The sequence below is a fragment of the Cavenderia fasciculata genome (assembly GCF_000203815.1).
Source record: "Cavenderia fasciculata unplaced genomic scaffold Scf_Dfasci-F-a-25c12.r2-5, whole genome shotgun sequence".
NCBI classification, from domain to species: domain Eukaryota; phylum Evosea; class Eumycetozoa; order Acytosteliales; family Cavenderiaceae; genus Cavenderia; species Cavenderia fasciculata.
In genome coordinates, this window is record NW_004457729.1 from 3,254,919 (window position 1) to 3,281,402 (window position 26,484).

General features: G+C 33.5%; 12 protein-coding genes across 12 annotated transcripts; 5 read left to right on the top strand and 7 right to left on the bottom strand.

Moving 5' to 3' along the window:
* Positions 1-896: 896 nt before the first annotated feature.
* Positions 897-2,045, top strand: aifB (putative apoptosis inducing factor; the record flags this gene model as incomplete). Its single annotated transcript, XM_004359549.1, has 1 exon — positions 897-2,045. The coding sequence occupies one exon, from the start codon at positions 897-899 to the stop codon at positions 2,043-2,045; it is 1,149 nt and encodes a 382-aa protein (XP_004359606.1).
* A 113-nt stretch (positions 2,046-2,158) lies between these two features.
* DFA_01643 (uncharacterized protein) lies at positions 2,159-5,208 on the bottom strand (the record flags this gene model as incomplete). The annotated part of the gene is made up of 6 exons (XM_004359550.1): positions 2,159-2,534; positions 2,633-3,050; positions 3,294-3,420; positions 3,499-3,599; positions 3,996-4,183; positions 4,310-5,208. The coding sequence occupies 6 exons, from the start codon at positions 5,206-5,208 to the stop codon at positions 2,159-2,161; spliced, it is 2,109 nt and encodes a 702-aa protein (XP_004359607.1).
* A 203-nt stretch (positions 5,209-5,411) lies between these two features.
* Positions 5,412-6,810, bottom strand: DFA_01644 (uncharacterized protein; the record flags this gene model as incomplete). The annotated part of the gene is made up of 2 exons (XM_004359551.1): positions 5,412-5,790; positions 5,903-6,810. The coding sequence occupies 2 exons, from the start codon at positions 6,808-6,810 to the stop codon at positions 5,412-5,414; spliced, it is 1,287 nt and encodes a 428-aa protein (XP_004359608.1).
* A 158-nt stretch (positions 6,811-6,968) lies between these two features.
* On the bottom strand, positions 6,969-8,348 carry DFA_01645 (uncharacterized protein; the record flags this gene model as incomplete). The annotated part of the gene is made up of 2 exons (XM_004359552.1): positions 6,969-7,359; positions 7,450-8,348. 2 exons carry the CDS (start codon positions 8,346-8,348, stop codon positions 6,969-6,971), a joined length of 1,290 nt encoding a protein of 429 aa, XP_004359609.1.
* A 102-nt stretch (positions 8,349-8,450) lies between these two features.
* On the bottom strand, positions 8,451-9,227 carry DFA_01646 (uncharacterized protein; the record flags this gene model as incomplete). The annotated part of the gene is made up of 1 exon (XM_004359553.1): positions 8,451-9,227. One exon carries the CDS (start codon positions 9,225-9,227, stop codon positions 8,451-8,453), a length of 777 nt encoding a protein of 258 aa, XP_004359610.1.
* A 104-nt stretch (positions 9,228-9,331) lies between these two features.
* DFA_01647 (Hypothetical protein yfeW precursor) lies at positions 9,332-11,419 on the top strand (the record flags this gene model as incomplete). The annotated part of the gene is made up of 6 exons (XM_004359554.1): positions 9,332-9,420; positions 9,733-10,057; positions 10,166-10,373; positions 10,446-10,587; positions 10,664-11,142; positions 11,205-11,419. 6 exons carry the CDS (start codon positions 9,332-9,334, stop codon positions 11,417-11,419), a joined length of 1,458 nt encoding a protein of 485 aa, XP_004359611.1.
* A 120-nt stretch (positions 11,420-11,539) lies between these two features.
* DFA_01648 (uncharacterized protein) lies at positions 11,540-13,738 on the bottom strand (the record flags this gene model as incomplete). Its single annotated transcript, XM_004359555.1, has 5 exons — positions 11,540-12,004; positions 12,124-12,469; positions 12,533-12,684; positions 12,768-13,258; positions 13,453-13,738. The coding sequence occupies 5 exons, from the start codon at positions 13,736-13,738 to the stop codon at positions 11,540-11,542; spliced, it is 1,740 nt and encodes a 579-aa protein (XP_004359612.1).
* A 183-nt stretch (positions 13,739-13,921) lies between these two features.
* Positions 13,922-15,486, top strand: DFA_01649 (uncharacterized protein; the record flags this gene model as incomplete). Its single annotated transcript, XM_004359556.1, has 2 exons — positions 13,922-14,375; positions 14,450-15,486. The coding sequence occupies 2 exons, from the start codon at positions 13,922-13,924 to the stop codon at positions 15,484-15,486; spliced, it is 1,491 nt and encodes a 496-aa protein (XP_004359613.1).
* A 170-nt stretch (positions 15,487-15,656) lies between these two features.
* Positions 15,657-20,604, bottom strand: DFA_01650 (uncharacterized protein; the record flags this gene model as incomplete). Its single annotated transcript, XM_004359557.1, has 11 exons — positions 15,657-17,005; positions 17,087-17,479; positions 17,565-18,313; positions 18,432-18,566; positions 18,640-18,705; positions 18,779-18,919; positions 19,015-19,308; positions 19,390-19,566; positions 19,646-19,754; positions 19,867-19,905; positions 20,595-20,604. The coding sequence occupies 11 exons, from the start codon at positions 20,602-20,604 to the stop codon at positions 15,657-15,659; spliced, it is 3,462 nt and encodes a 1,153-aa protein (XP_004359614.1).
* A 262-nt stretch (positions 20,605-20,866) lies between these two features.
* DFA_01651 (uncharacterized protein) lies at positions 20,867-22,300 on the top strand (the record flags this gene model as incomplete). The annotated part of the gene is made up of 4 exons (XM_004359558.1): positions 20,867-20,944; positions 21,143-21,352; positions 21,431-21,566; positions 21,621-22,300. The coding sequence occupies 4 exons, from the start codon at positions 20,867-20,869 to the stop codon at positions 22,298-22,300; spliced, it is 1,104 nt and encodes a 367-aa protein (XP_004359615.1).
* A 926-nt stretch (positions 22,301-23,226) lies between these two features.
* DFA_01652 (putative protein tyrosine phosphatase) lies at positions 23,227-24,803 on the top strand (the record flags this gene model as incomplete). The annotated part of the gene is made up of 2 exons (XM_004359559.1): positions 23,227-24,193; positions 24,271-24,803. The coding sequence occupies 2 exons, from the start codon at positions 23,227-23,229 to the stop codon at positions 24,801-24,803; spliced, it is 1,500 nt and encodes a 499-aa protein (XP_004359616.1).
* Positions 24,804-24,940: 137 nt separating this feature from the next.
* Positions 24,941-26,378, bottom strand: DFA_01653 (uncharacterized protein; the record flags this gene model as incomplete). The annotated part of the gene is made up of 3 exons (XM_004359560.1): positions 24,941-25,187; positions 25,922-26,168; positions 26,291-26,378. 3 exons carry the CDS (start codon positions 26,376-26,378, stop codon positions 24,941-24,943), a joined length of 582 nt encoding a protein of 193 aa, XP_004359617.1.
* Positions 26,379-26,484: the final 106 nt, after the last annotated feature.

Below are 26,484 nucleotides of genomic sequence, written 5' to 3' on the forward strand. Positions count from 1 at the left end.
GAGATCGAATAAATAATAAGGTATTCAATCAACACGCACATACACACATACATATAATATATTAAAGTGATAGATAAGATGCTAGATAGAGAGATACATCATACGATCGATATTCTGCTTTGTTTGTCTATTTATATCAGCCGATTTAAATATTTATATCCTTTTTAATTTATATATTGCCGACAGTTGTGTGACTGACTAACTAGCCAATTCGCTTGCTCGTAATTGTTAATATAAGGTAATATGCTATCCGTCATCATAATAATGCTATACTCTATTTGACTGCTAAATTATTATTCCAGTTTCTAGCTATTGAATTCGGACGTCCGAATACTATCTATCTCTTTCATGTACATGACGATTAATAATCACGAATCTTGAATAGGAGGTGGACGTGTTGTCTTGCTCCTACGTTGATGGAATTAATGCATTGGCAGCTGATACGTTTGTTGGGGTCACAGGTCCTGATTTTTTTTTTTTTTGAATAGCGAACCGTTGGCGTATGTGAATCAAGTCTGCCTCTTCTGGTTCAAACATAAACGAACTTCGAATTAATTCCCGAGACAAAGGGAAGAGCTAGAAGGCCAACTTCAAGAATAGACAACAGACATCAATAGATTAGTTATAAATGTAGAATGTTTTAAGCAACCAAAGCAATTGCTTTTTTTAAAAGAGATCACTTTATACACAACATTCACAATTCTATTTATTTATTCAAACACACACTTCTACTCGTTCAAACAAACAAACACGATATTTATTTATTTTTATAATTATATAATATATTATATTTAGTTTAGTATATGTCATTTAATTATCAATCCTATCCTTATTATTATTATTATCTATCAGCTATTGTAGTTTCTATTATTATCATACCTATCACAAAATATATCATGTCTTCATCATCAACATCGACATTGGGAGAAAAGAAAAAGGTTGTAATTATCGGAGGAGGATACGGTGGTGTCACATTGGCAGCCGAGTTGGATGCCAAGTTTGATGTGACATTGGTTGAAAAGAGACCATTCTTTTTCCATAATGTGGCTGCTCTGCGTTCGGCCGTCGAGCCAGAGCTCCTCAAAAAGGTGTTCCTCTCATACGATAGTCTTCTCAAAAAGGGTCGTGTCATTTACCAGACTGCCACCGAGATTGGTCCCAACCGCATTGCATTGGGCAATGGCGAGGAGATTGTCGGCTTTCACTACTTGGTCATTGCAACAGGCACCAACAATATGACTCCATTCAAGTCGCCACTTGAACTGGCCTCGGTCACACCATACTACACATCGCTCAAAGAGAATATTGGCCGTGCCACCAAGGTGCTCATCGTCGGAGGTGGAGCTGTGGGCGTGGAACTAGCTGGCGAGATTGCCACTGATTTCAAGGGCAAGTCAATCACTATTGTACACAACCAAGAACGTTTGGTACACCCCAATGTCGGCGACAAGTTTAACAAGCAGCTTGGCCAGAAACTCAAAAAGATGGGTATCACCACCATGCTCTCTACGTCGATCGCAATCCCCGACACTGTCATTGCCGCACGTAACAATCAAGAAACATATCCATATAATGTCGAACTCAAGACTTATGACACTGACAAGGGTCCAGTTGAAGCCGACCTCGTGTTTTGGAGTATCGGTAACAAGACAAACAACGAGTATCTCCAAACTCACTTTGCCACACAATTGGATCAAGCTGGCCGTATCAAGGTCAATGGATCGCTGCAAGTAGAGGGTCACGACAATGTATTTGCTATCGGTGATATCACCAATGTCGACGAGCTCAAGACATCATACAATGCTGCCTACCACGCCGCCGTCGTCTCCAAGAATATCCAAGCACTCGAATCGAAAAAGAAATTGTCAGTTCACAAACCATCTGGTGTCATGATCAGTGTGTCGCTCGGTCGCAAGGATGGTATCACCCAACTACCAAACGGAATGATTCTCGGTGGATTCATGACAGCTGCCGTCAAATCAAAAGGATTATTTATTAGTCGATTTAAAAAGGCTTTAAATAATCCAAAAGAATTAACATTTTAAATTAATAAATTAATAAATAAATAAATACGAATTATTTAATTATATATAAAAAGTAAAAATTAAAAGGATATTGTTTATTTTAAATTATTGATATTGATATTAAATATTTAATATTAAACAATTTTAAAATAATCTATCAAGTCTTGATCCATTGAATCTATTATTGGAAACCATCCTACTGGTTTGACAAACATTATATGGTATTGAATTGCATCACGGTAAAAATGACGACTTTCATATATTTTTTTTCCTTGCTTTTGTAACAATTCTTTGTCGAAAATACTGTTGAGGAAATCAATAATTTCCTGATACTTTTTCAAATGATATTCCTCGTCTTTATCGTCATCATCGAAAAGTCGGTAGCTTTCATACCTATACCATCTAGGTTTTGGATATGAAATATAATATAGTTGATTGATTCCATCATATTTTAGAAACTCTGGAAGTATTGTTTCAAGTGATCCACATTCAATGTTTTCATACAAATATCTAAAAGTTAAATAAAAAAGAATAGAAAAGAATAGGTAGGTAAATATTTGATATGATTCAAATGGGTAGGTGGGTAATAAACATGTGGTACTACTTACTTTAATAGTTTTAAATTACCACTTCTAGAAGCCAAGGTAAGTATATCTGAACATGGATGATGAATTGTTTTTAATCTGGAGAGCAGATAGACAACAAAATCATAATGTCCATTGAAACATGCAATATTGGCCATTTCATATGTGAAATATGGTCCGAATCCCTTGTCCAACAATATCTCGAGAAACTTGACGCTCCCATTCTTTGCTATTACTTCAAATTGAATATATGATATCAAATAATCTGGTTGGAATTGATGATGATGATGATTGAACTTGTTGCTGAGAAGGTACTCGAAAATGAGTGCACTGTCCAGTATCGGTGGTTGAGAAGATGCTAAATATACATTTCGATCGTGATAGGTTGAATGGTAAGACGGAGAGTTTTCATGATTCGCTAGTGGTTCGAGAAAATATTGTACTACTTGCAGATTATTGGATTCGATGGCTGAAGACATCAGAGGAATGCCAATCTGGAGGGGGCAATCTTCTTCTTGTAAATATTGACAGGCAATATTCACACTTTTCATGTATTCGATAGCTCCGATGAACTTTGGTGCATCGTCTATGTACCAATTGTGATTAGATGCCAGAGCCGTCAAAAACCTCATAGAACATTCTGTTCCCTTGAGAGCATCGATTATTTTTTTGCATTCCTCCAAACCAAAGTACTTGTTTTGAATAATGGCATCTACAGTCTTGTAATTGTTTGGATAAATAGGTGTCATTTGATCCTTGATTGATTGTTGATCATATCTTAACTTTTCAATGACCAACCTATCATACCCATTCTATCAATACATCTTTGAATCCATATGATATCTTCTTGCCCAATGTCTTGTGTATGATAGGTATTTGATTAAATATACTTCTAAAGAGATAAATATTTCTAAATGTCTTGAAAAATAGGTTGTCCATATTTTTTCTTTCTCTCTTTTTATCTCTCTCTCTCTTTTCGAATGAATAACAACTGATGATATATAATCGATTTAATGAATACCAGACCTCTTCCCTGAGGAAATAGATCCACTTGAAAAAAACGCCATTTACCAAACCACCGAATAATTTTTGTTGATGCAAAGAGTCTTGCAACCTTTCTTGCTTTTTCTTTGACTTGACATCAATTTATTTTTCATCCAACAGTTCTTGATTGAAAAATATTTGTTTCTTTGTTTTTTGAATTATATCAAACAAACTATTTAAAATTATTCCATTAATTCTTGATCGATTGAATCTAATTTTGGATACCATCCAGGAGGCTTCCCAAGCATTTTGTCAAGTGCTGTTACATCTGAGCAAAATTTTGAAGGTCCACATTTGCCTAACCGATCTCCAAGCCTTTGTATCAACTCTTTGTCGAATATACCTTGAAGGAAATCAATGATTTCATCATACTTGGTTGTAATGTATGGAAAGTATAGCATTTCTGAGTAAAAAAAGATGGGTTCTGGTTCGGAGAAATAATAAAGTTTATCCGCTTCATTACATCTTATAAACATTGGAACGATTGATTCAAGTGATCCACAATCTATTGATTTGTTTTCACATAAATATCTAAAAGTAAATAAATTAAATAAATAAAATAGAGAGTAAGTTAGTTAGCTATCTTGGGCTCCAAGTAGAGTCTATTTGATCAATGTAAATATTGATATAAATTAATTAATTATTTCAAACACATACTTTAATAATTTTAAATTACTACTTTTAGCAGCAAGTCCAAGTATATTTGGAGATAGATGGGGTTTAATTTTAAATTTGTTGAGTAGATAGACAACCAAATCATAATGACCATTGTAACATGCAATCTCTAAAATGATTGGTGTTATATATTCTTCTATTACTGTGATGTTATGACCATTGTCCAACAATACTTGTATAGCTTTGTAGTGTCCATGCATTGCAATCGATCTGAAATTGATTGACCATAGTCTGATTTCATCTTTATACTTTTTGACAATGTACTCAAAGATGAGTGTACTGTCTCGTTGAGTTGGTTGAACTGATGCCCAACCTACAGACTGAGCTCCAATTTTACCATAATGCTCTAGTTGTTCGTGTACATATGTAACGGCTTGTAGATTATTGGATTGAATAGTTGCTCTGATGAGATTGGTTGTGTAGAGAAAGGTTGATTCTCCTTGTTGTTGATTTAGGTTGCCAAGTTTAGTTTTAGTGTATTCAAATGCTTCAATTAGCTTTGATGCATCGTCTCTATACCATTGATGATTCAAAGAAAGACTATCCAACAAAATGACAGAGCAATTTGTCTCTTTGGTCATCCTGAATATCTCTTTGAAATCATCAAATGCAAAGTACTTGTTTTGAAGTACACCATCTATTATATAATATTTATTGGAGTGAAGGAGTGACAATTGATCTTTAAGTGATTGTGGATACAATCTAAACTTTTCAATGATCAACCTATCATACCCATTCTGTGTTGCCCAATCAAAAGGTACATCTTTAAATCTATATGATGTCTTCTTTTCTAAACTCTTGTGTATTTTAGTTACTTGATTAAATATACATTTAAAGAGATAGATATTTCTAAATGTTAAATAAAATATATCATTATTCATTATTATATTATCTATCTCTCTCTCTCTTTATCTCTTTCTTTCTTTCTTTGCGATCTCTTGAATGATCGAGCTCAACCCCCTTGATATCTCTTTCAAAGTTTGAAAAAAGAAAATATATTATATTTTTTAATTTTTGCTTCCATGGGAAGAAGTTAAGTACAAGACAAGAACTCTTCCTTATCATTCTAAAATGTATACATGGTTTATTCAAGTTCTGGAAAATTGTATATAATTTTTGATATCCAAGATGATTTACCAAACATTTTGTGCATTTGCATAGCATTTGAGTAATAAATGGTTGTTGTACATTGATTCATTTGATCTCCAAAGAATTGTATAGATTCTTTGGTGTATATACTATTGAGGTAATCAATCATCTTTTGATACTTTTTTAATTGATATTCATGGTCATGGTCATGGTCGTGGTTGTTTATATCATCTTTGTATCGTTGATAGAAATAGGTTTTGGTAGGATCTGGGTATGAAATATAATAAAGTTTATCCTTGCCATCATATTTTATAAACTCTGGAAGCATTACTTCAAGTGGTCCACAATCAATGTTTATGTTTTCATACAAATATCTAGAAAAGAAAGTTAATTAATAATAGAATAGGTTAGGGTTAGTAATTAGTAATTTAATATTTGTGTAATCTTTTTAAATATTTCAAAGGAGTTTAACACCAACCAACATACTTTAATAATGTTAAATTACTACTTTTAGCAGCCATTGTAAGTACCAGTGATGAAGATAGACATATTCCCTTAAATTTGTCCAGTAGATAGACAACATAGTCATATTTTCCATCATGACATGCAATCTCTACTATTTTAGGTGTTATTTGTTCTTGTGCTATTTCTATGCCATTGTCTAACAATATCTTGATAACCTTGTAATTCCCATGCATTGCAATCCAATCGAATTTAAAAAGGGATGAGTCGATTTGATCTTTGTACTTTTTGACGAGATACTCTAAAATGAGTGTACTGTCTCGTTGGGTTGATGGTTGTTCAGTTGCGCACTGTACAATGGATTGGGGATAAAGGTTGTATGGGTATTTGAAAGCATATGATAGTTTTTCGAGTAAATATTGTACAGCTTGTAGATTATTGGATTGAATGGTTGCAATGACAATCTCGTTGCTGTACAAAAAGATGATCTCTTCTTCTTGTCGCATTTTAACAGCTAATTGACTTTTAGTATATTCAATAGCTTCAATCAACTTGCATGCATCTTCTCTATACCATTGATGATTGTATGCCAGTCGATTCAACAACTTGACATCACAATATATTTCCATGGCAATACCGAGTACCTTTTTATAATCATCTAAAACAAAGTACTTGTTTCGTAGTATGGTATCTACTATCGCAGTGTTCTTTGGTTTGTACTTCATTTGATCCACAAATGATTGTGGATACAATCTAAACTTTTCAATTACCAACCTATCATACCCATTCTTTGATGCCCATTCAAACAATACATCTTTAAATCCATATGATATCTTCTTACCCAATGTCTTGTGTATTTGAGGTATTTGATTAAATATACATTTAAAGAGATATACATTTCTAAATGTTATAAAGAATAGATCATTATCCATATTTGTATATTACATATTCGAATTGCTTTCTAAAATAATAGAAAAGAACAACCTTAGAATTATCTTTGGACAAGTCAACAATCTTTTGTTTTTCTCTTATCTTTTTTTTAACAGTTAATATTAATCATGATTGAAAGGACTGTTATATTATTTATTATTTATTCAAATTCAGGAAAATAATACTGTAATTTAGATGTCCACCAGTGTGATGATTTACCAAACATATTGTGCATTTGGATGAGAGTATATTTAGTTGATCCATCTTGATTCATTTGATCTCCAAAGAATTGTATCGATTCCGTGGTGTATATACTCTTGAGGTAATCAATGATTTCTTGATACTTTTTTAATTGATATTCCTCGTCATGATCATGGTCGTGGTCGTGGTTATGGTTGCTGGGTTCTTTGGAGAGTCGATTATAGAAATAGGTTTTGGTAGGATCCGGGTATGAAATATAATAAAGTTTATCATTTTCATTATATTTTATAAACTCTGAAAGTATTACTTCAAGTGGTCCACAATCAATGTTTATGTTTTCATACAAATATCTAAAAAAGAATAAAAAAGAAAGAAATAAAGTAAATAAATATTCATTAATGAATCATACAACCAACTTATTTAAACTATGACAAACATACTTTAATAATTTTAAATTACTACTTTTAGCAGCCATTAAAAGTACACGTGATAAAGATAGATCATTTGATATATTTTTAATTTGTGAGAGTAGATAGACAACCAAATCATATTGTCCATTGTAACATGCAATCTCTACTATGGTTGGTGTTATATATTCTTTTGTTTCTTTGATGCCATTATTTAACAATATCTCTATTAGATTGTAGTTTCCGTGCATTACAATCGACTTGATATTTAAAAGTGAAGGGTAGACTTCATTTTTATACTTTTTGATGAGGTACTCTAAAATGAGTGTACTTTGTCCAAGAGTTGGTAGTTGTCCACATGCAAACACTATAATCGATTGAGGAACAAGTTTGGCAGTGTAAACTAGTTTTTCGAGTACATATTGTACAGCTTGTAGATTATTGGATTGAATGGTAGCAGTGACGATCTTGGTACTGTAATAGTAGAGGAATTCGTCTTGTCGGTATTGTCGTTTACCTACTAATTGCGTTTTAGTGTATTCTATAGCTTCAATCAACTTGCATGCATCGTCTCTATACCATTGATGATTCATTGCCAGACTATCCAACAACCTGATAAAATTATTGGTTTCCATACCAAGTACCTTTTTATAATCATCTAAAACAAGGTACTTGTTTAAAAGTACAGCATCTGCGATCGCTGCATTGGTATAGTTGTATTTGTTTAATTGATCTTTAAGTGATTGTGGATACAATCTAAACTTTTCAATGACCAATCTATCATACCCATTCTTTGATGCCCATGCAAACAATACATCTTTGATTGTATATGATTTCTTTCCTAAAGTCTTGTGTATTTGAGTCACCTGATTAAATATACTTTTGAAAAGATAGATATTTCTAATTGTTTTAAAGAATATATCATTATCCATATCTTTGAAGAAAGAATGATTATTTAAAAGAAAGAATCGATGGTCTTTCTTTTTTTTTTCCGCTCTACTTGTCAAAAATTTGAAGTATGTATTTTATTTTTTTTATAATATATTTCTTTTAGTCTTGTAACAAGTAATACAAGCATAGGATTTTTTAGTATCTCCAAATTTATAAGAAATCGAAGGAAAATCCTTTAATGATCCAGAGCTATATGGACAGTAGGAGCAAGTGATGGTGTATTTAGGTGGATTCGCTAGTTTGACAAAGTTGTATTCGTTGGTACCTTGGTCGGCAAACGATGGTACACCCATCATTCTTTGGCACTCCAAACATTTTTGCCATGCACCTCGGTGTTTGAGTTCAAAATGAGTGTTGCAGACAGTGTATCTATCATGGTTTCTAGAACACGAGTTTCTGGCAAACGACATGAGTTGATATTTGTCATAGTCGTCGCAAATGATGTTCTTGCAGCATTTGGTGACCCTCATCTTTCCAGTCTTTCCACATAGTCCACAATGTGATCCAGCTGGTGGAACAGGTACAAAAGTGGTGGTGGTCGTTGGTTCTGCTTCAAATGATGATGTTGATTTGTTTTTCTTCTTTTTCTTTTTCTTCTTTTTCTTTTTTGTAGTTTCTTCTCCTTCTCCTTCTCCTTCTCCTTCTTCTTCTTGATCATTGTTGCCGGCAAAAGTTGAAGTAGTAGAGGTAGAGGAAGAAGAATTGTCATTGCTAGTTGTTTCGGCTGCTACGAGAGATGCAGGTTTCTTTTTAACTGTTTTCTTTCTCCTTTCTTCACCTGCTACCACCTCTTCATTTGTTGAAGAGATAATAGTACTGTCAGTGCTCCCCTCTTTGTTTGAAGAGAAGGTCGTTGACATGGTACGTATAGAAGATAAGAGATGAAGTTATGCTTTTAACTGGTGTCAACACCTTTGAACAACACAACAACAAAATAAAATAAAACCAAATTGGTGTGTTCAAAATGACAGAGCGAACAAAGTGTACACCTGTTTTGAAGTACACCATCAATAATAATATAATATTTGTTGTATCGTATTGTAGAAGTGCCAAGTTAATCTTAAGTGATGATTTTGGATACAACCTATCATACCCATGATGGGCTCGTCTATATGATCTTTTGTTATATAACTCTCTCTTTATCTCTTTTATCTTTTTTTTTTTTTGAAGTAAGCACAAATTAAACTGATAATATCTGGGATACCAGTGATTACCAACCTGCTCTGCGCAGAGCGGTGTCGAATTGTTCGTGTCATTGGGAATTTCAAGCATCGAAAAATCTCATTGCCAAAAGACAAAGCATAAGCATTGTCAAGCTGGTACCATTCATTTTCAAAAGTTAGCTGAGAATATATATATATATAGATATATATATAGATATATAAAAGAAGAAGAAGAGAGAGATAGAGAGATGAGATTACAATCAAGAGGAATATTCATCTCTGTGATGATTGCAATGTCGATGATGTTGTTGATTGTTGTCAATGCTAGTACTACTAGCAGCGACGAATCAATTTGGAACCCAGTCACAGCATTCTTACAATCAGCAGTCAATAATGGTACCTTCCCAGGATGTGTTGCACTCGTTGGTAACAAAGATGGTGTATTATATTCACAAGCTGTAGGTTCATTCACCTATGGCATCCCAACTCCTCTTAATAAGCCTGTCAACCCTCCAATGCAATTAGATGTATGTTATATAAACCAAAACAAAATAGATTGTATCTATCTATCTATCTATGTATATATATTAACAATGATGTATCTATTGCTTGTTCTATTATTTATTATTTAAAAGACATTATTTGATATGGCTAGTTGTTCAAAGGTGACTGCTACAACCACTGCAATCGCACAATTTTATCAACGTGGTGAAATCGATCTTCATTCTACCATCGAGTCTATCTTGGGCGACCAATTTGGTGTCAATGGAAAGAGTGACATTACAGTACTCAATTGTTTATTACACAACTCTGGTTTCTTCCCAGACCCTAACCCATTCTTTAGTATGTCTAAATATTAATAATATTGATAATAATAATAGTAGTATTTTTAATTAATTCTATTTGTCTCTATAGATACACCAGAATTCAATTGTCCAGCAACCCAATTCTATAATCCACCAATGGATTTCTCATGTCAAGCTCAAATCTTTAATAATATTATGAATCAATCTTTGATGAATCCAATTGGTTCAACTTATGTTTACAGTGATCTAAAGTATGTAATTAATGAATATATATTTCCTTTATATATATCAATATATATATTAATGTTAATTTGTGATTGGTTATAGTTTCATGACATTAATGTATGTAGTTGGACACTATGCAAAGAATTATGGATATATTACAGTTGAAGATTTAGCACCAGAATGTTATAATAAGGGTGGTCCAGGTTCGGAACAATGTTTCTATGAGGCCTATGTAAGAAGATTTGTGTTTGGTAATTTGGGATTAAAGTTTACAAATTATCTTCAACCAGCCTATCTATGGGACAGCTGTGCACCAACTGAAAATGATACCTCTTACATGCACACAACCATTCAAGGTGTTGTTTCAGATGGTAATGCCTATGCTATGGGAGGTGTCGGTGGTCACGCCGGTGTCTTTTCCAATGCACCAGAAATGTTTACATTCATGTCTTCGTTGATGTACGCTACCGAAGATAGCGACTATATCAATAGTACTACTGTCAAGTATTTCACAACTGAATATAATCATACTCAAAGTAGCAGAGCTATTGGTTGGAATACAAATGATCCAACTGTTTTTGGTATGTAAAATTAAATTAATTAAATTATAATTCTATTTACTAATATTTATTTACTTATTTAGATGAAGGATGGGGACAAGCATGTGGTAGTTTATCATCAACAACTTGGATGCATTTAGGATACACTGGAACCATGTTGTGTGGTGATCCAGAGAGACAATTGATCGTCATTTTGTTGACCAACCGTGTATATCCAAATCCAAGCAATGAACTCATTCTAAATGTCAGAAAACCATTTGCAACTCTTGTTCAGCAAATATATGATGCCAATTTTTAAAAGATCAATCGGCTGAATAAACTATTCAAAATAAAATTAACTTAATATATAAAAAAAACAAGGGAGTCATTTTGAAGTAATGTTTTAATCTAATCTAACAATAATTGTTCAACATTTATTTTATTCATCATGGACGATGATCTTGTCATCTTCATCAACGATTGGACACAAAGTTTCTGGAGAGACAACAGAGTTGAAAGTCATTTGGAGAGCAAATTGATGAACTCTCTCTATATCATCGTCTCGCGATTTGATGGTTTTTTTGTTCTTGGTCTCTGTTTTGACATAGGATTGTTGAGAGAAAGTTGAATAGTTTTTTTCTTGGACAACAAAGAAAAGAAAGATATCTTTTGTGTGACTGGGATCGAGAGAATGCAAGAGATTGTGAAGACCAGAGGACTTTATCGAATGAGAATCAGATACGGTCATCTGAAACAAAAACTTTGGTTTGATGATTGAATCAACAGCCTCAAAATCTCTGTTGTTTGGTCTAAGATAAACATTTTCGTCATACTCGAGAATATTATAGTCAAAGAATTCCTTTTGTGTGCTCGGTTCCAATTTCAATGTATATAAATTTGTAGACTAGGTAGGGCATATGAGTACGACATCAAAAATGAATAAAATATTTCTCTGCAACATACTTGATCAAATTATATGGGAGACAACTTTTCCATTGTAGTCTTGGTCTGTAAAGGACGAACAAAGAATGTTCCGCCAACTGTCAACGTTTGATGCGAGAGTTGCTCGAACATTGCACTTCCAAACGATGAGGACAAAAATGATGAGGTTTTCATTTGATCCAAAAGATCATTGGTCCATCTCCAGTAAAATCGTTGAAATAATTTCTGCTTGATAAAGGGTGATCCAATTACCATTCTTTGTTGCACATAGTCTGTGTTAGGAACCACATCAAGGTGCATAACCTTGTGACTTCCAGGTTCTTCTAACTCTTGTTGATTGACTGATCTCAAACAAGCAGCACCACATCTAGATATTGCCAAAAGGAGTGTGTTTTGTTCGCTTGGCGATATTTTCTCAAAGACATATCTATTAGAAATAAAAGTTAAATAGGACATTATTGTATAGTTTTTTTGTTTTTAAGGAACATACCTTGGCACTCCACCCCATCGACGGAAACGAATCAATGTTTCATTGATAAAAGATTCTCTATTGTTATCATCGTCTTTACAATAAATAGGTATTGAACCCTTGATCTCATAATAGGTCCAAATAGGGAGTATTACTGAGGCAGAAAACTTTTCCTGGTAATGGAAAGAAAAAAAGAAAGGAAAGAGTTAGTAACTTAGTGATTGTATCTATTTAAATTTTCAAAATTACAACATACTTTCATATATTTTTCATATATTGTTCGGTCTGGAGAGGAGGCAAACAAAACAAAACATTTACTGGGTAATGGGGTTATACCATCAACAAAATAAAATGTGTCTGGGTACAAAAGAAAATTGGCAAACTGATCTCTATTTCCTACATACACGGTTGGAAGATTGTCTTTGAATGTGAAAAGGATGGCATTGTGATGAACAAAGTCAAAAACAATATTCTTGGGACATGTTTCTAGATTTTGAACCTTTCTCCAAAGATAATAATAAAAGAACATTGACTTACCAATGCCTGGGTTGCCCTTGACCAAGTAGAGGTTTGCAGGCTTTTCAAATGCTGATATGATATCATACAATTCAACATATGATTCTCTAATGTAAAGTGATGAAAGTTCTCTTGTTGGAAACACGCACCCATCTTGAAGTGAAAGAATGTTGGTTGTTGTATCCAACTTTGCATTTGCAAGGTGCTTCCAAAAATGAAATTCTTGTCCCTCTAAAGAAGAAATTAAAAACAAATAAAATGATTAGTAAAGTTGGTTGTCTTTTGCAGTCCTACTCTAGTGGAGATGGAGAGTCTATGGAAACTTTACCGGGAATAGGGGGGGGAACAAATTGTCCTAAAGAAAGAGGGGAGATTAGTGCCCTTGACCTGTCAGAGATAATAAAGGAATTTAAATATCTACATACGATTGCTAGTATGCTGCTGCTGATGCTGCTGATCTTCAACCTCGACATAGATGTGTGAGCGGTCTGGGAGGGAGATTGTTTGTAATTGTTCAACAGGAACACGAATGGCATCATTGTTGTTGGGTCGAGGGTCCAGATAGAGTATAATCTTGAGGATGGGAGGGACCTGGAGCATTCTATGATCGGCAATGATCTGACTTAACTTTGCATAGGTAGCCTCATTGCTAATTTCAATCTCGGTAGCATTGGTACCATAGTGGACCAAAAGAGTGACAGGATTGTTCATATTGAAGGAATGAATGAATGTATGTACAATTAAATGAATAAACAAAACAAGTAAAATATAAATATAATTATTTGTTTTCCTGTTGAGGAATATTATCGAAATTAAACTTTTATTCAAAAAAAACATACATTCAAACTTTGTGGTTATAATTTTTCTTATGTTTTGATCAAATAATTTAGAAGAATGGAGCTCTCAAAAGGAGAAGGAGAAGGAGAACCAATTAACGATCAATTTGAAGATAATCCATTTTTATTAAACTTACAACCATCATCATCATCATCATCATCATCAAATGACATGGTTGAAGATGATAAAAAAGAAGAACAAGAATGTAATCATGGTGAAAAGGATAAACATGTCGAACAAAAATCCTCATTATCAATGACACCAACATATATAATACAACCACAACAACAAAATGAATGGCCAGAGGTAGAATCGATAGCAGATAGAATATCAAGAGAAAGAGAGGAAATGGTTAGAGCTAGCTTGGTAGAAGATCTAGTAGTATCTGTTCGTTACATTATATATACATTGTTAATGAATCAAGATACAAATACATTAACATCAAATAGTTTTGGTGTTGATCGTCTATGCATGTCTATTGAAAGAATACTATGTCATCAATTGAATTCAAGTATGTATTAAAGTCATAGTAAGAATACATGATATATCTTATCTAATCTAATGTAATTAATTGCTTGTTTAAAGGTATAACATTATGGAAAGTGATAGTAATGGTTGAACAAGAACAAAGTAGATTGGAAAGATGTTTAAAAGATGTTGGTGAATTTAGAGATATTCAACAATCAAGATCATTGTTTAGTGAAAGAGGAAGATATAGATCATACATTAGATCGGTACTGAATCATGGAAAGTTATCACTATTCTTGACTAATCTAACTACATTGGCTGTATTGGAAAAGACTGTCGGTACGGCGATGGGATTTCAAACCTATGGATTGGAGTCTATCATTCACCATAAACCATCGATTGATTCTGTTATATCATTGTTTAAACAGATTGATGATATTAAATTCTCATTAACTTTAAATTCAATGGAATTGGAATTGATAATAGATCAATCTAGTAACAACAGTAACAATAATAATAATAATAATAATAATAACAAAGAAGAAGATATAAGGAAAATATTGTATAAAATGGATGATTTAAATGTAAATAATAATAATATTAATATTAATAATAAGAAAATAGAACAACAACTTGATAAAAAGATAGAGGGAGAACCAACAGACGAAGAATTAATTGCACAATTTGATCAAAATTATGAAGATTTGGAAGGTATAGAATCACTCAAATCAAATATTACAAATATATCAAATAATATCATTTCACTTGGAATTAAATCAAATAATAATAATCCAAATAATAATAATAATAATGAAACCAATATAATGAATAATCTCAGTCGGGATAAAAAAAATTGGTTCATCAAATCAATCACGTCCAACCAAATGACTGTTGAACAGGCAATGGAGAATATTACAAAAACTACATTTGATGACAATCTCGAATCATCATCATCATCATTAATGACAACAACAACAACATCAATACCAAATAATAACAATGATGATTCATCACAACCAATAATGTTAGACGATCACAATGAACCACTAGAAGATACAACAACACCAAAAAAGAAAAAGAAAATAATAATAGTCAAAAAGAAAGTAGTAAAGGAAAAGAAGGCAGTCCCCGAAAGAATAATAAACTTTAATTAAATAATCTTATACGATTATTTATTTAATTATGGACGATGATCATGTCAGTTTCATCAACAATTGGACACAACGTTTCTGGAGACTATTTTAACTGAATACTGAGTACAAAAAAAAAAGGAACTTGGATTATCTAATTTATTTTTACTATTCATATTCATTATTAATAATGATTAATTGAATTCTCTTAATTTAGATTCCATTTTCTTGTTGTGTCTCTTGTGTTTGATTTTCATTTTTGCGTAAATTACACTTGCTATTGCGATGGCCACTATACCGATACCACCTACAACACATCCAACAATAATCTTCCATTTGTTGTCATCTGATGATGAACAATCACCACCAGCTTTATCATTGACTACCAACAGTGGTGTGAAATCTGGATCGAGTATACATGTTTGACATTGAGGTAGACTGATACCTATCATTGCTGTTGATTGATTGGAACTGATCTGGGTTTGATTGATGAGTAGGGTTTGTGAATAGGTTGTTCGGCCATCTGCCAAAGCAAAATCAATGAATCTACCGTTGAATTGAACATTGTCTTTGAGTACTCTGAGGTATTGGAGTGTTCCATAATCATCGTATGAGAATGATTCAATGTCTGTCTCTTTGCAATCATATTCGATTGATTGTTGATTGTTGGTTGTTGTCTTTATAACTACTCTTAGTGTTGCTACATTGGAAGAGTATTCCCAACCGTTGATAGATACTGCCATTTTAATTGAATTAGAATTGATCAATAATTGTTGGTTGCCAAATTCCACGGTTCTTGATTGTTGTGAGAATGACATATTGACTGTCACTTGAGTAGTAGTATTGGCGAAGAGGATACTTGTATTGGAGATCACTAGTTGATAGACAGCATTGGTCAATGAACTATTGATAGTAATATTTGATAACCAACTATTTGTCAATAGCTCCTTGACAATTTCATTATCCAATCCTATTTCTTGAATGGCAACAATATCAAATCCAAATTCAACTCCGTCCACACTAATATTTGTTGATGGTGATTCTGGATTGGGAATATAGGTTGTATTGTCTGCAAATTTAGTCAAACAATTATCAACTGGATTATATTTATCCTCACATTGACATATTCCATTTTCATCACAATAACCATGACCAAAACATGATTGGGTGGTCTCTTCACATATTTCTTGAGGTGTTTTTGTATTTCCTCCTGTTGTTGCAGAAGAGGTTGTTGTTGTTGGAGATGTAGTAGTTGATCCTCCTCCTGGTTTGATGAATCGAATGAGATATGTTTTACTATCAAATAATGATCCATTGACATTCAATTGAACAGAAGCAGGACCAAATGTGGTTGGTGATGAAACAAGTTGACAATTGATTTGGAATTGAGTCGATTCCAATTGATCGATAATACAATTCATAGTGTTGTTGATTGTAACCGATGAGTTTGTCAACCCAAATGGTCCAAAATCACCAAATAAACTAATAGATCGTTGGGTTGAATTTTGATCATTCACTTGACCACTTGTTGCAAATGGGAATGCTAAAGGAAATAAATAAATTATAAAATTATTATTTATAAAAAATAATTTAATTTAATATAAAAATTAGGTGTATGACATACGTTTTGAACAATCATTATAATAGGAACCTTGATTGACATTACAATTACAACTACCATCAGGTGTACAGACACCATTATTACCACAATGATTAGTATCGCTCTCACATTGTTGTTGAGCTGATTGTATGGTGTATTGCTCGATAATAGAATACCCATCGACAGTAATATTAAAAGTAGCAAGACCACTTGAAATTGGTGATAATGTAATACATGAAATTCTGGTTGATAAAAACTGGGTCGTTGAACATACAGTAAAGTTGTATTGACTATTATTATTCTGAATGATAATCGATGAACTGAGAAGAGCTGTTCCAAAATTTCCATTAAATTGTAATATGCTTCCAGTCACAACATATTGAGAAGTTGATACAAAATTATCTACAATTGGGTATGCTAATTAATTAATTAAATAAATAGAAAAATATTAATTAGTTAATTATGTTGTTGGTCTGATTAAAAAATTATCTTCATAACATACATTGTATATATGCAACTTGTTTCATAATGGTAGAATAATAATTATTGAAAATTCTAACATCATAACTACCATTTGAAAGGTTTGGGATTTCAAATTGATAGGTATTTGCAACTCTTGAGTTTGGTGTTGCCAATACTCCGTCGATTGATACATTATGAGACAAGTATGTGTTTACTGGTGCAAACACGACTGTAATGATGGCCAATTGGTTTGGTATTTGCTTAAAGTCGATAGACGATACATTGAATCCAGCCTCTGTCACATTGAACGGGTATGTGTATAGTGGATAATATACACTAAACGGAATGTTGATTAATTGAGGTGGTCCGTCTGTGAGAAGCGCAGGGATGATAGCCTCTAATTGTTCATTTGGAACAATTGTGGAGAAAAGGACTCCTCCACTCTGACCCCAGCCCAAATTTGTGCCCTTGATGATGGCCCGTTTGAAAATGCTGATTAGATTGGTGTCTTCAAACGTGATTTGACATGTAAATCCAGGTGGGATTGATAAATGAGGTGCAGAAAATCTCATGGCAGCTTCATTTACATAACACCAAAAGCAATCTGGTACAGAGGTTATAGAAGTACCGCTCATATACAATAACTTTAACCTGCATAGTGATTTTTCTTGGTCTAGTGGTCCTTGAAATGCAACATTTGATCTAAGATTCAAACCCAAATTTCCAGTCATGTTTTTCAATACTGTATCGAAATCAATTGGCATTGCGATTTGATTACTTGAGAAATCACTGTATAACAAAAAAATAAGTTAGTTTTTTTGGTCAAACAGTTAATACAAGTCAAGTAACAGTAGTTACAATTTAAATGTATATATGTAGACATTTAAATGACTAAAATATTACATACAAAATAGTGGCGGTTGAAGGAATGGTAATAGCAGGTATTGTATTGATTGGTGTAGCTATGAAACTTATAGTTTCAATACTGGGTGGATACCCTGTCAAAAATGGATATCGACTACTATTATATCTATGCGATGTACTAAATTGAAAAAAAAAAACAGTAAATAATAATATTCTTTTTGAGCAAAGAACAAATTTGTTTCACTCCATACACTGATTTTAGATTTGGGAATTGATCAAGACCTGGTTCAAACGTTATATCGCCTCCATAAAATGTTCTATAATAATTAATGAAAGAATCAGTTAGTTTTGTTGTTGTGTAAAAATAAAAAAAGTTGGTATGGTACATACAAACTGTTTAGACTCGATGTATTGGCGAAACGAATGTTTGTATTGGGTGATTGGGGATTATCAGAAAACTCTAAGGAAGTTAGACTAGGGAGGTCAAGATTGAGATTGATTGGAGGTGTTGTCCAAAGAAGAAATGGGTATCTATAGAATAAATAATAAATAATAAATAATAAATAATAAATAATAAATAATAAATAATAAATAATATTATTCGAATTAATTTACTTTATACATACAAAAATGTAAGAGATGGGAAAGATTTGGCAGTAAAGTTTCCGATAGAACGAAGACTAGAACCTGTGTACTGCCCGAACCCCAACATTGCCAATTTTGGAAGTCGAACAGAGTCATCAATAATAAACTCTGTAGCATTACCGTCGGCAAAGAGTTGCATCTGAGACACCAATGGGTGACTTGGGAATGTAATAGTCGTTCTACCTGTAAGAGAAAAAGTGGCAAGTAGTAGAGTGCTTGGCGCAATCAAATCAAAATTGTTTGGAAAATTCTGTAGAGAAGGATCTGACATCATTCTAGAGAAAATAAAGAAAAATGATTGATTGTTAGTCGAGAGAATATTGTACAACCAGCCAACCAACCAACCGACTACATACGCAATAGTTGTAAGGCTAGGACAACATGTTGGTAGTTGATCATAAAGAGACAAGGCGGGATCAGCTACACTGAAAAATGGGTTTTGATTCACCGCTATCAGCTCTACTGCTGGAAAGGTGAGTCTTAGGTTTGGATCTGGTAGACCATTGGTAGTCGTCGTACCTGGCATATTTGAACTACAGAATTTGAATTAAATTAGAATTAGAATTAGAATTATATCGACAACTGATGATTGATGATTATGTTTCAACTTACATCTTGGTTATGTGTCCTCCAGCACAACTAAATTCGGTCGTACCACATAGAGTTTGATCCATGGGAACTGGTAGACTGTACTGCTTGATGATCCATATTGCTGATGCCACTATAATATGATATTATTGTAAACATTAATGTTCATAGAATTACAAAAAATGTGTAAGTAATAGATTAAATTGATGATATATTGATAATATATATATACTATATTTACATACATTCGTCTGGACTTAAATCTTGTGAATGAATAACACCAACTGACAATAACGCAATCAGCCCAATGATCGTGATCAGAAATTTGAAATACCTGTTCTTTTGGGGTGGTGTGCAACTTTTCATCGTATATCTATCTCTGTTTACTATTTAAATAAAATTACGATAATGATAATGATCTCCTCTCCTCTCCTCTCCTAGGTCTCTGAATTAATTCAACAATGAGAGACCTGGGAGTTCGATTGTCTGTTATCGTCCGGACGATTAATTTTATTCGCCTAATATCTAGATATGTGATTTTATCGAGCCACATTCTCATGATTTTCTAATACCCGGAGAGACCAAGTATTAAACCGTAGGTAGAGGTTTGCAGAATATGATATAATACAAATCGACATATGATTTTCTAATGTATAGTGATGAAAGGTTCTTGTTGTTGTTGTTGGAAACCTACATCCATCTTGAACTGAGAATGTTGGTTGTAGTGTCCAACGACTGTACACTTGCTTCCAAAAATCAATCAATATGTACTAAGAAAGAGAGATTAGTGAGTGACTCCTCTTCTTGGTCAGGTCAATAATATAAGTGATTTACTGCATACTATCTTGCTGCTGCTTTTCAACCTCTACTTAGACGAGCCTCATTAATTTCAATCTGGTAACATCTTTCATCTTTCATCTTTCATAGATGACAGACACACACGTGCGTTGAACATGATGAAATAGATAGATACTAGTTGTCATTATCTATATATTATATATTACTAGACCTGTCTATTAAAATTATATTAATAAAATATTTGGAAGGGTTTAGACTAGTTTGTAACTTCAAAATTAAAAAAAACTAAAGATTTATTAATCTGAAATTAAATAGTTAATTAATACTCTCCTCCTCTATATATATATATATATATAAAAGAAAGTCTATTGAGTAGCAGTAGTTAGTTTCAAAGTTCTTAAAGATACTAATACAGTTCATATATACATATACATATATACATATAAAATGCCAATATTATTTGCTTTCTCTCCTTGGGCCGATATAGGTATGGATGAACCTGCCTATAAACTTGCAAGATTAATGGTTTGTATAAGATCTTTGCTTTTCCTCTCCTCTCTCTCTATCTATCTATCTATCATTCGTCAATGAAATCTATTTCACTTGCCTTGTTATTCATTCCCCCACACTCAACCCACCCAATCAAAGCATACCACTCTCTCGCAATGACAATAGATCTAACTTACTTTTATTCTTTCTATTATGTCTCTCTCTTTCTAATAGGATAAATGTATGTGGTACGATCATGATAATGGAGGATTGGGTATTCCAGTGAGTTGGGCAATGTCTGGACAAACAATGAAAGCAATCGTAAAGACTGACCCATCGATCAAGGGAACCATTAGATATAGAACTGCCAATAAATCAGTATATTCAAGTTGGGATCAATCAGAGATTGTTGGAAGTACATATCATGCATCTGGGTTGGCTCATGTAAATATCTATCAATATTAATATTAAAGACAACTCTTGTGTTATAATATATCTAATTATTATTCTTTTTTCGTTTAGCCATGTTTAAATGATAAATATCAAGAAGCATATATAGATGGATTTGTAAAAGAAGATATTAAAGAAACCAATCATACGATGTGGGATTTATTTGAACGATCGCCAAGAGGATTCTGTCCAAGTGAAAAGTTGTTTAGTATACAGTCGAGTAGATCGGTGGCGCAAGAGGGATATGAATATTGTATTATAGGAGGAGAGGCATTTGGAAGTGACGCACATGGACAGCACAACAAAGGACAGGTGTTCCAGTTGGAGAATGGATTAAAGGTGATTCCAACGGTCAATGAGATTATGCCATCGGATTTTGACCGTTATCACAAGGCAGAGATATTAATTGACGCCATCATTGAATATTGCAGAAGAAACCATATTGGACGTGTATTGTTGTCGGCAGATGTCGACTTTTGGTTGGACGACAATGGATTTGATCGTATCAAATGGATGTATCTCAAGGCGATGGAGAGATCGAATGAGATTAGAATGGTCAATGCATCGGCACTCGTAGAGTCGTCGTGGTCGATTGGTTATGCAGGTCTCAAGAGTCTCGACAACTTTTACCAATCTATCGGACTGACCAACGTACAACAACACATCTCTACGTGGACCAATGCCGCTGGCAACCTCGAGTTTATTGATTGGGGTCGATCAGGTCGATCGGCTGAATTCATCAAAGCGCACACTGACAAGTATGAACGTGGCATCAATCACCAGCAATGGGTCGATGGAGCCAAGTTACAACTTTCTAAAAATGTCTACCAAAACATCTGCGGAACCGTCTTTTACGACAATCGTCCCCAATGGGAAAACTTTATGCAAGATTGTTTCGATAATAATCTTTCAAATGCTTGGAATATTTTAAATGATGCTTAAAAGATCAAAACAAATCAAAAAAAACATCTCTTTAGAATTAGAATCATTTGTTGTTGTCATCATTATTATTATTATTATTATTCAAAATCAAAAAAATCAAGAATATTGATTATTATTATTATAAGACCCCTTTAGATATCTATATATTTATATATATAAACACAAAACCAAACAAACCAAAACATACCAACATCATACATATAATAAATATTTAAATAAATAATTTAGATATTGTATTCGTGATTCGGTAACCGATCGACTATGTAGCTACATTTCAAGATTGGATGGTATAATAAAGATTAAATCAGATCGAAAAAACATCGTCGTCTTTGTCATCATCATCATCATCGACAGGGTTTCCAATCAATTAATTAATCAAGGAAATCATTCCCAACCCATTTGTCAATCTAAAAATCGACTTCTTCGAGATTTCAAAGTAGTTTTGTACTCTTTATTTTAATTTAATTTAATTTTATCGCAGCAATGCTTGTCGTTTAACACTGGGAGGGGGTTGTTTTGTATAAAAATAGACAGAGGTAGAAATCAGCTGACACAACAACAATAATAACAACAACAACTACATCTCGCTCAGTTCTGTATAATCACAAATAGCATCATCTTCAATATCTCTCTCTACCACATCATTTGTACCAACACTAATTAATTAATAACAAAGTCAAATCTCTCATTATCTATCACCACCACCCCCACCCCCTCTCGTCGCTACTACCTACTACTAGTATTATCTCGTTCATTCACCATCATAGTTTACTACATACATAGTATTCGATTATTATCATTCTTGTTATTATAACCTAGCTTCCAAAGAGACGAGTAAATTTAAATCTCTACTATAATATAATATAATATATTATTACTCTATATTCCTATAATAATTACTCTATACTTTCTATTCTATTCTCTTCATGTCCCCACCAAGTACAAAGACCATTAATAATAATAATAATACTATCAATCAATCAGCAGTTACATCAACTTTACCTCCACCTCCACCACCCCCACTTCCAGAAGTCTCTCGCATTTGGTATCCTATTACTATCAACAAAGCTTCAACCGACCCCACCACAACTACATTCACAGGAGACTTGTCTTTATTAAATAGCTATCAAAGACATTGTATTTCACAAGAATCGGAATCGACCGAAACAACTAATAATAATAATCAAACAACTTCAACCAAAACAACCATGGTAGGACAACAACAACCAACAGTTCTATTCAAGAATGATTTAAATGCAAAACCACCAGTCAATCCAAAGATTGCTCATCATATAGATACAATGCAAATGTATAATTTAATGCAAGATATAGCCATACCAAAGATGATAATGGATTTGAGACCACGTGAAATGTATGAACGGTCACATTTAAAGGCTGCCATTTCTATCCCACCTCCTTCATTGGAACAAGTAGACGATGAGCATCTACCAGAGTTTAATATGACCAAATATCTCGCTGTACATTGTCCGACTACTCGATACTGGAATCTGATGCTTTCGCAAGCCGTCATCTATACCGACGGGTCTGTGTCATCAGAGATGGGTCGTGAACACACCTTGTCACGCGAGTCGATCGCCATGCACGACAATTCCGACGTTCACCCACTCGAGTCACGTGATCCAACGTCTTGGTTCAACTTTGTGTTACACTATTTGATTGCACGTTCTAAAAAGACAGCCATCTCGATCTATGACAATGGATTCGAGGCATTCAACCAACACTATCCTTTTCTCTGTCGCGGCGTCACTGTCAGCAACAAGGCATACCGCAATATCCCCGAATCTTCCCTATACCCTTCTGAAATATTAAAAGATTTCATTTATCTTGGTGCTTATGAAAATGCAACAAGTAGATCTCAACTTGATAATCTTAGTATGTAGAAAATAGAAAGATAGAAAATAGAATAGACATGGTTTATTAATACATTGTTTTCTTTTATTTTTGTGTAGAAATTACACATATAGTAAATATGGCATCAGAATTAGAAGATGCATTTCCACATTTATATAAATATTATCGTGCTGATTTGGATGATAATTTTAGAGCAGATATTACTAGTCATTTCGAACCAATCAATCAATTTATCGATAGTGCCAAAGCAACTGGAGGTAGAGTGTTGGTACATTGTGCAATGGGAATTAGTAGAAGCACCACTGCCGTCATGGCATATATAATGAAAACACAAGGATTGGATTACGCAACCACTAGACAATTGGTAAAGGAAAAGAGATCAATCATTCAACCAAACGTTGGATTTGTCAAGGCTCTTAAAGCCTATGATGAAAAACTTCATGAATCGAAACCGATCGATTCTAAAGGATCATCATTATCATCATCTCAAACCCAACTACAACAACGATCATCATCCTCTGGGTCCATTATGATAACAAATAATGATGGATGTACGTCCATTTTATCAAGTAGTCCTCCTAGTACCACTATTCCTCTTCCTCATCATCAACCAATAAACTCTTCCTTGTAAATTTTTTGAAGCATTGCAATAATGAAATATCAACCTTATTTGTCAATGAAGTTTTCTTTGGGAACAATATGTAGGATCTTGTGAGATAAACCCAAGGTTGCAGTTGGCTGGTTGTCACCAAGAAAATTCAAAATGTTTTAGTAGGTAATAGACGCAATTGCCTCTCTATATGCAGATATATCTTTCACCTCTTGAAAGACGTATCTTGGGACTCCACCCGAGTGGATGTAGTGATGTTGTATCACTTTAAAGTCAAATGATGAATGGACTTGATTGTAACAACTTTTGATTTCTTCAATGACACAGTTTTGGTCCAAATGTTTTCTAAAGATAAATGGTTTGATTTGTTGTGACAAATTTGACATCACTAAATTTTGTCCATACCTTTAGAAATTCTTTATACCTCGGGCTCTGGAGAAGACACCATGAGGGCAAAAGTGGAGGAACTAATCTTGGCTTGAGAATCCCTATGTACAGAGTCAACCAGGTAAATACCATTGGGTCCAAGCATCTTTAATGTTAATAGTGACATCTTTTTTGGGATAGGACTGACAAACATATTTTGTGTCGTTGTCATTGGTACGTGTAAAGTAGAGATACTCTGTGATGTGAATTGAATCAAGTATAATATTGCAATCTGTGGATCTTCTGAAGTAGTGGAGCATGTAGAGTAGAAAGAAACTCTTGACAATTCCAGGGTTGCCTGTTACGAAGAGGGTTTGGATTGCTTTATCGAGAATATATTCGATCCCTGAGTGATACGAAATCTTGACGAATAAAGATCGAAATTGTTCCGTCGTTCATCAAAGTGTCTGCACATTTGGTGGTATTTTGAAAACGGTCTCTGCCTTTCCTTCATCCAAGCCCCAAAACTCATTAGGAATGTCTGCTTCTATATAATTTTTGAATATTTGAAAAGGTCAGTAGGGGGAAAAGATGCCATTGATATGTAAGGATGAACAAGCAAAATAAAATATAAATAAATAAAAAATTTCCTCATATAAAAAGATGTTGAACTAAAATAGGTGGTGGTGTTTTGGATTAACAATGTTGGAGATTGTGGGCGATTGTTGATTGGATCATGAAGATGGAAAAAAAGATTTGGAGAAGTGCCTTACCTTGGCTGATTAGAACCTGTATGTATTGCTTTGTGAAGAGAATCTGCAAGTCCAGCAGTGAGACCAACATTGTTTTGCAAGAAGGTGACTGTCACAGTATCGAAGTTCTCTCCACTGATGTCTTGGATATGCAATGTTTTGGCACAGGCTCTGACCTTTTCATTTTTATGTGTACTGGCCCATTCCAAAACATTTTCTTTGGTCCATTCTTTCCATTTAGTTTTTGGTTCTCCTGATGCTGTTGCTGCTGTTGAGATATATAATAGATGGATGGGTGGAAAGGAGAATAAAATAGAATGGAGAGTATTATTTTATTCAGAAATGTGGGTCAAACTACAAGATGAACCGAGGTGGTGAACAAGATCATACCGACAGGTTTTGTTTCTGTCATTTCTACTTCTCCTGGTGGGGAAGGAACTGCAACCACTGTGGTTGACTTGGTAGAGGTAGTATTCATAAAGAAATAGATACAAATTAGATATTAAAAATATGAGGATAAAAAAATAATTGGATAGAAATAATAAAAGGGAATTTTGACGACAATATTTAACAGAAAAAGAAGA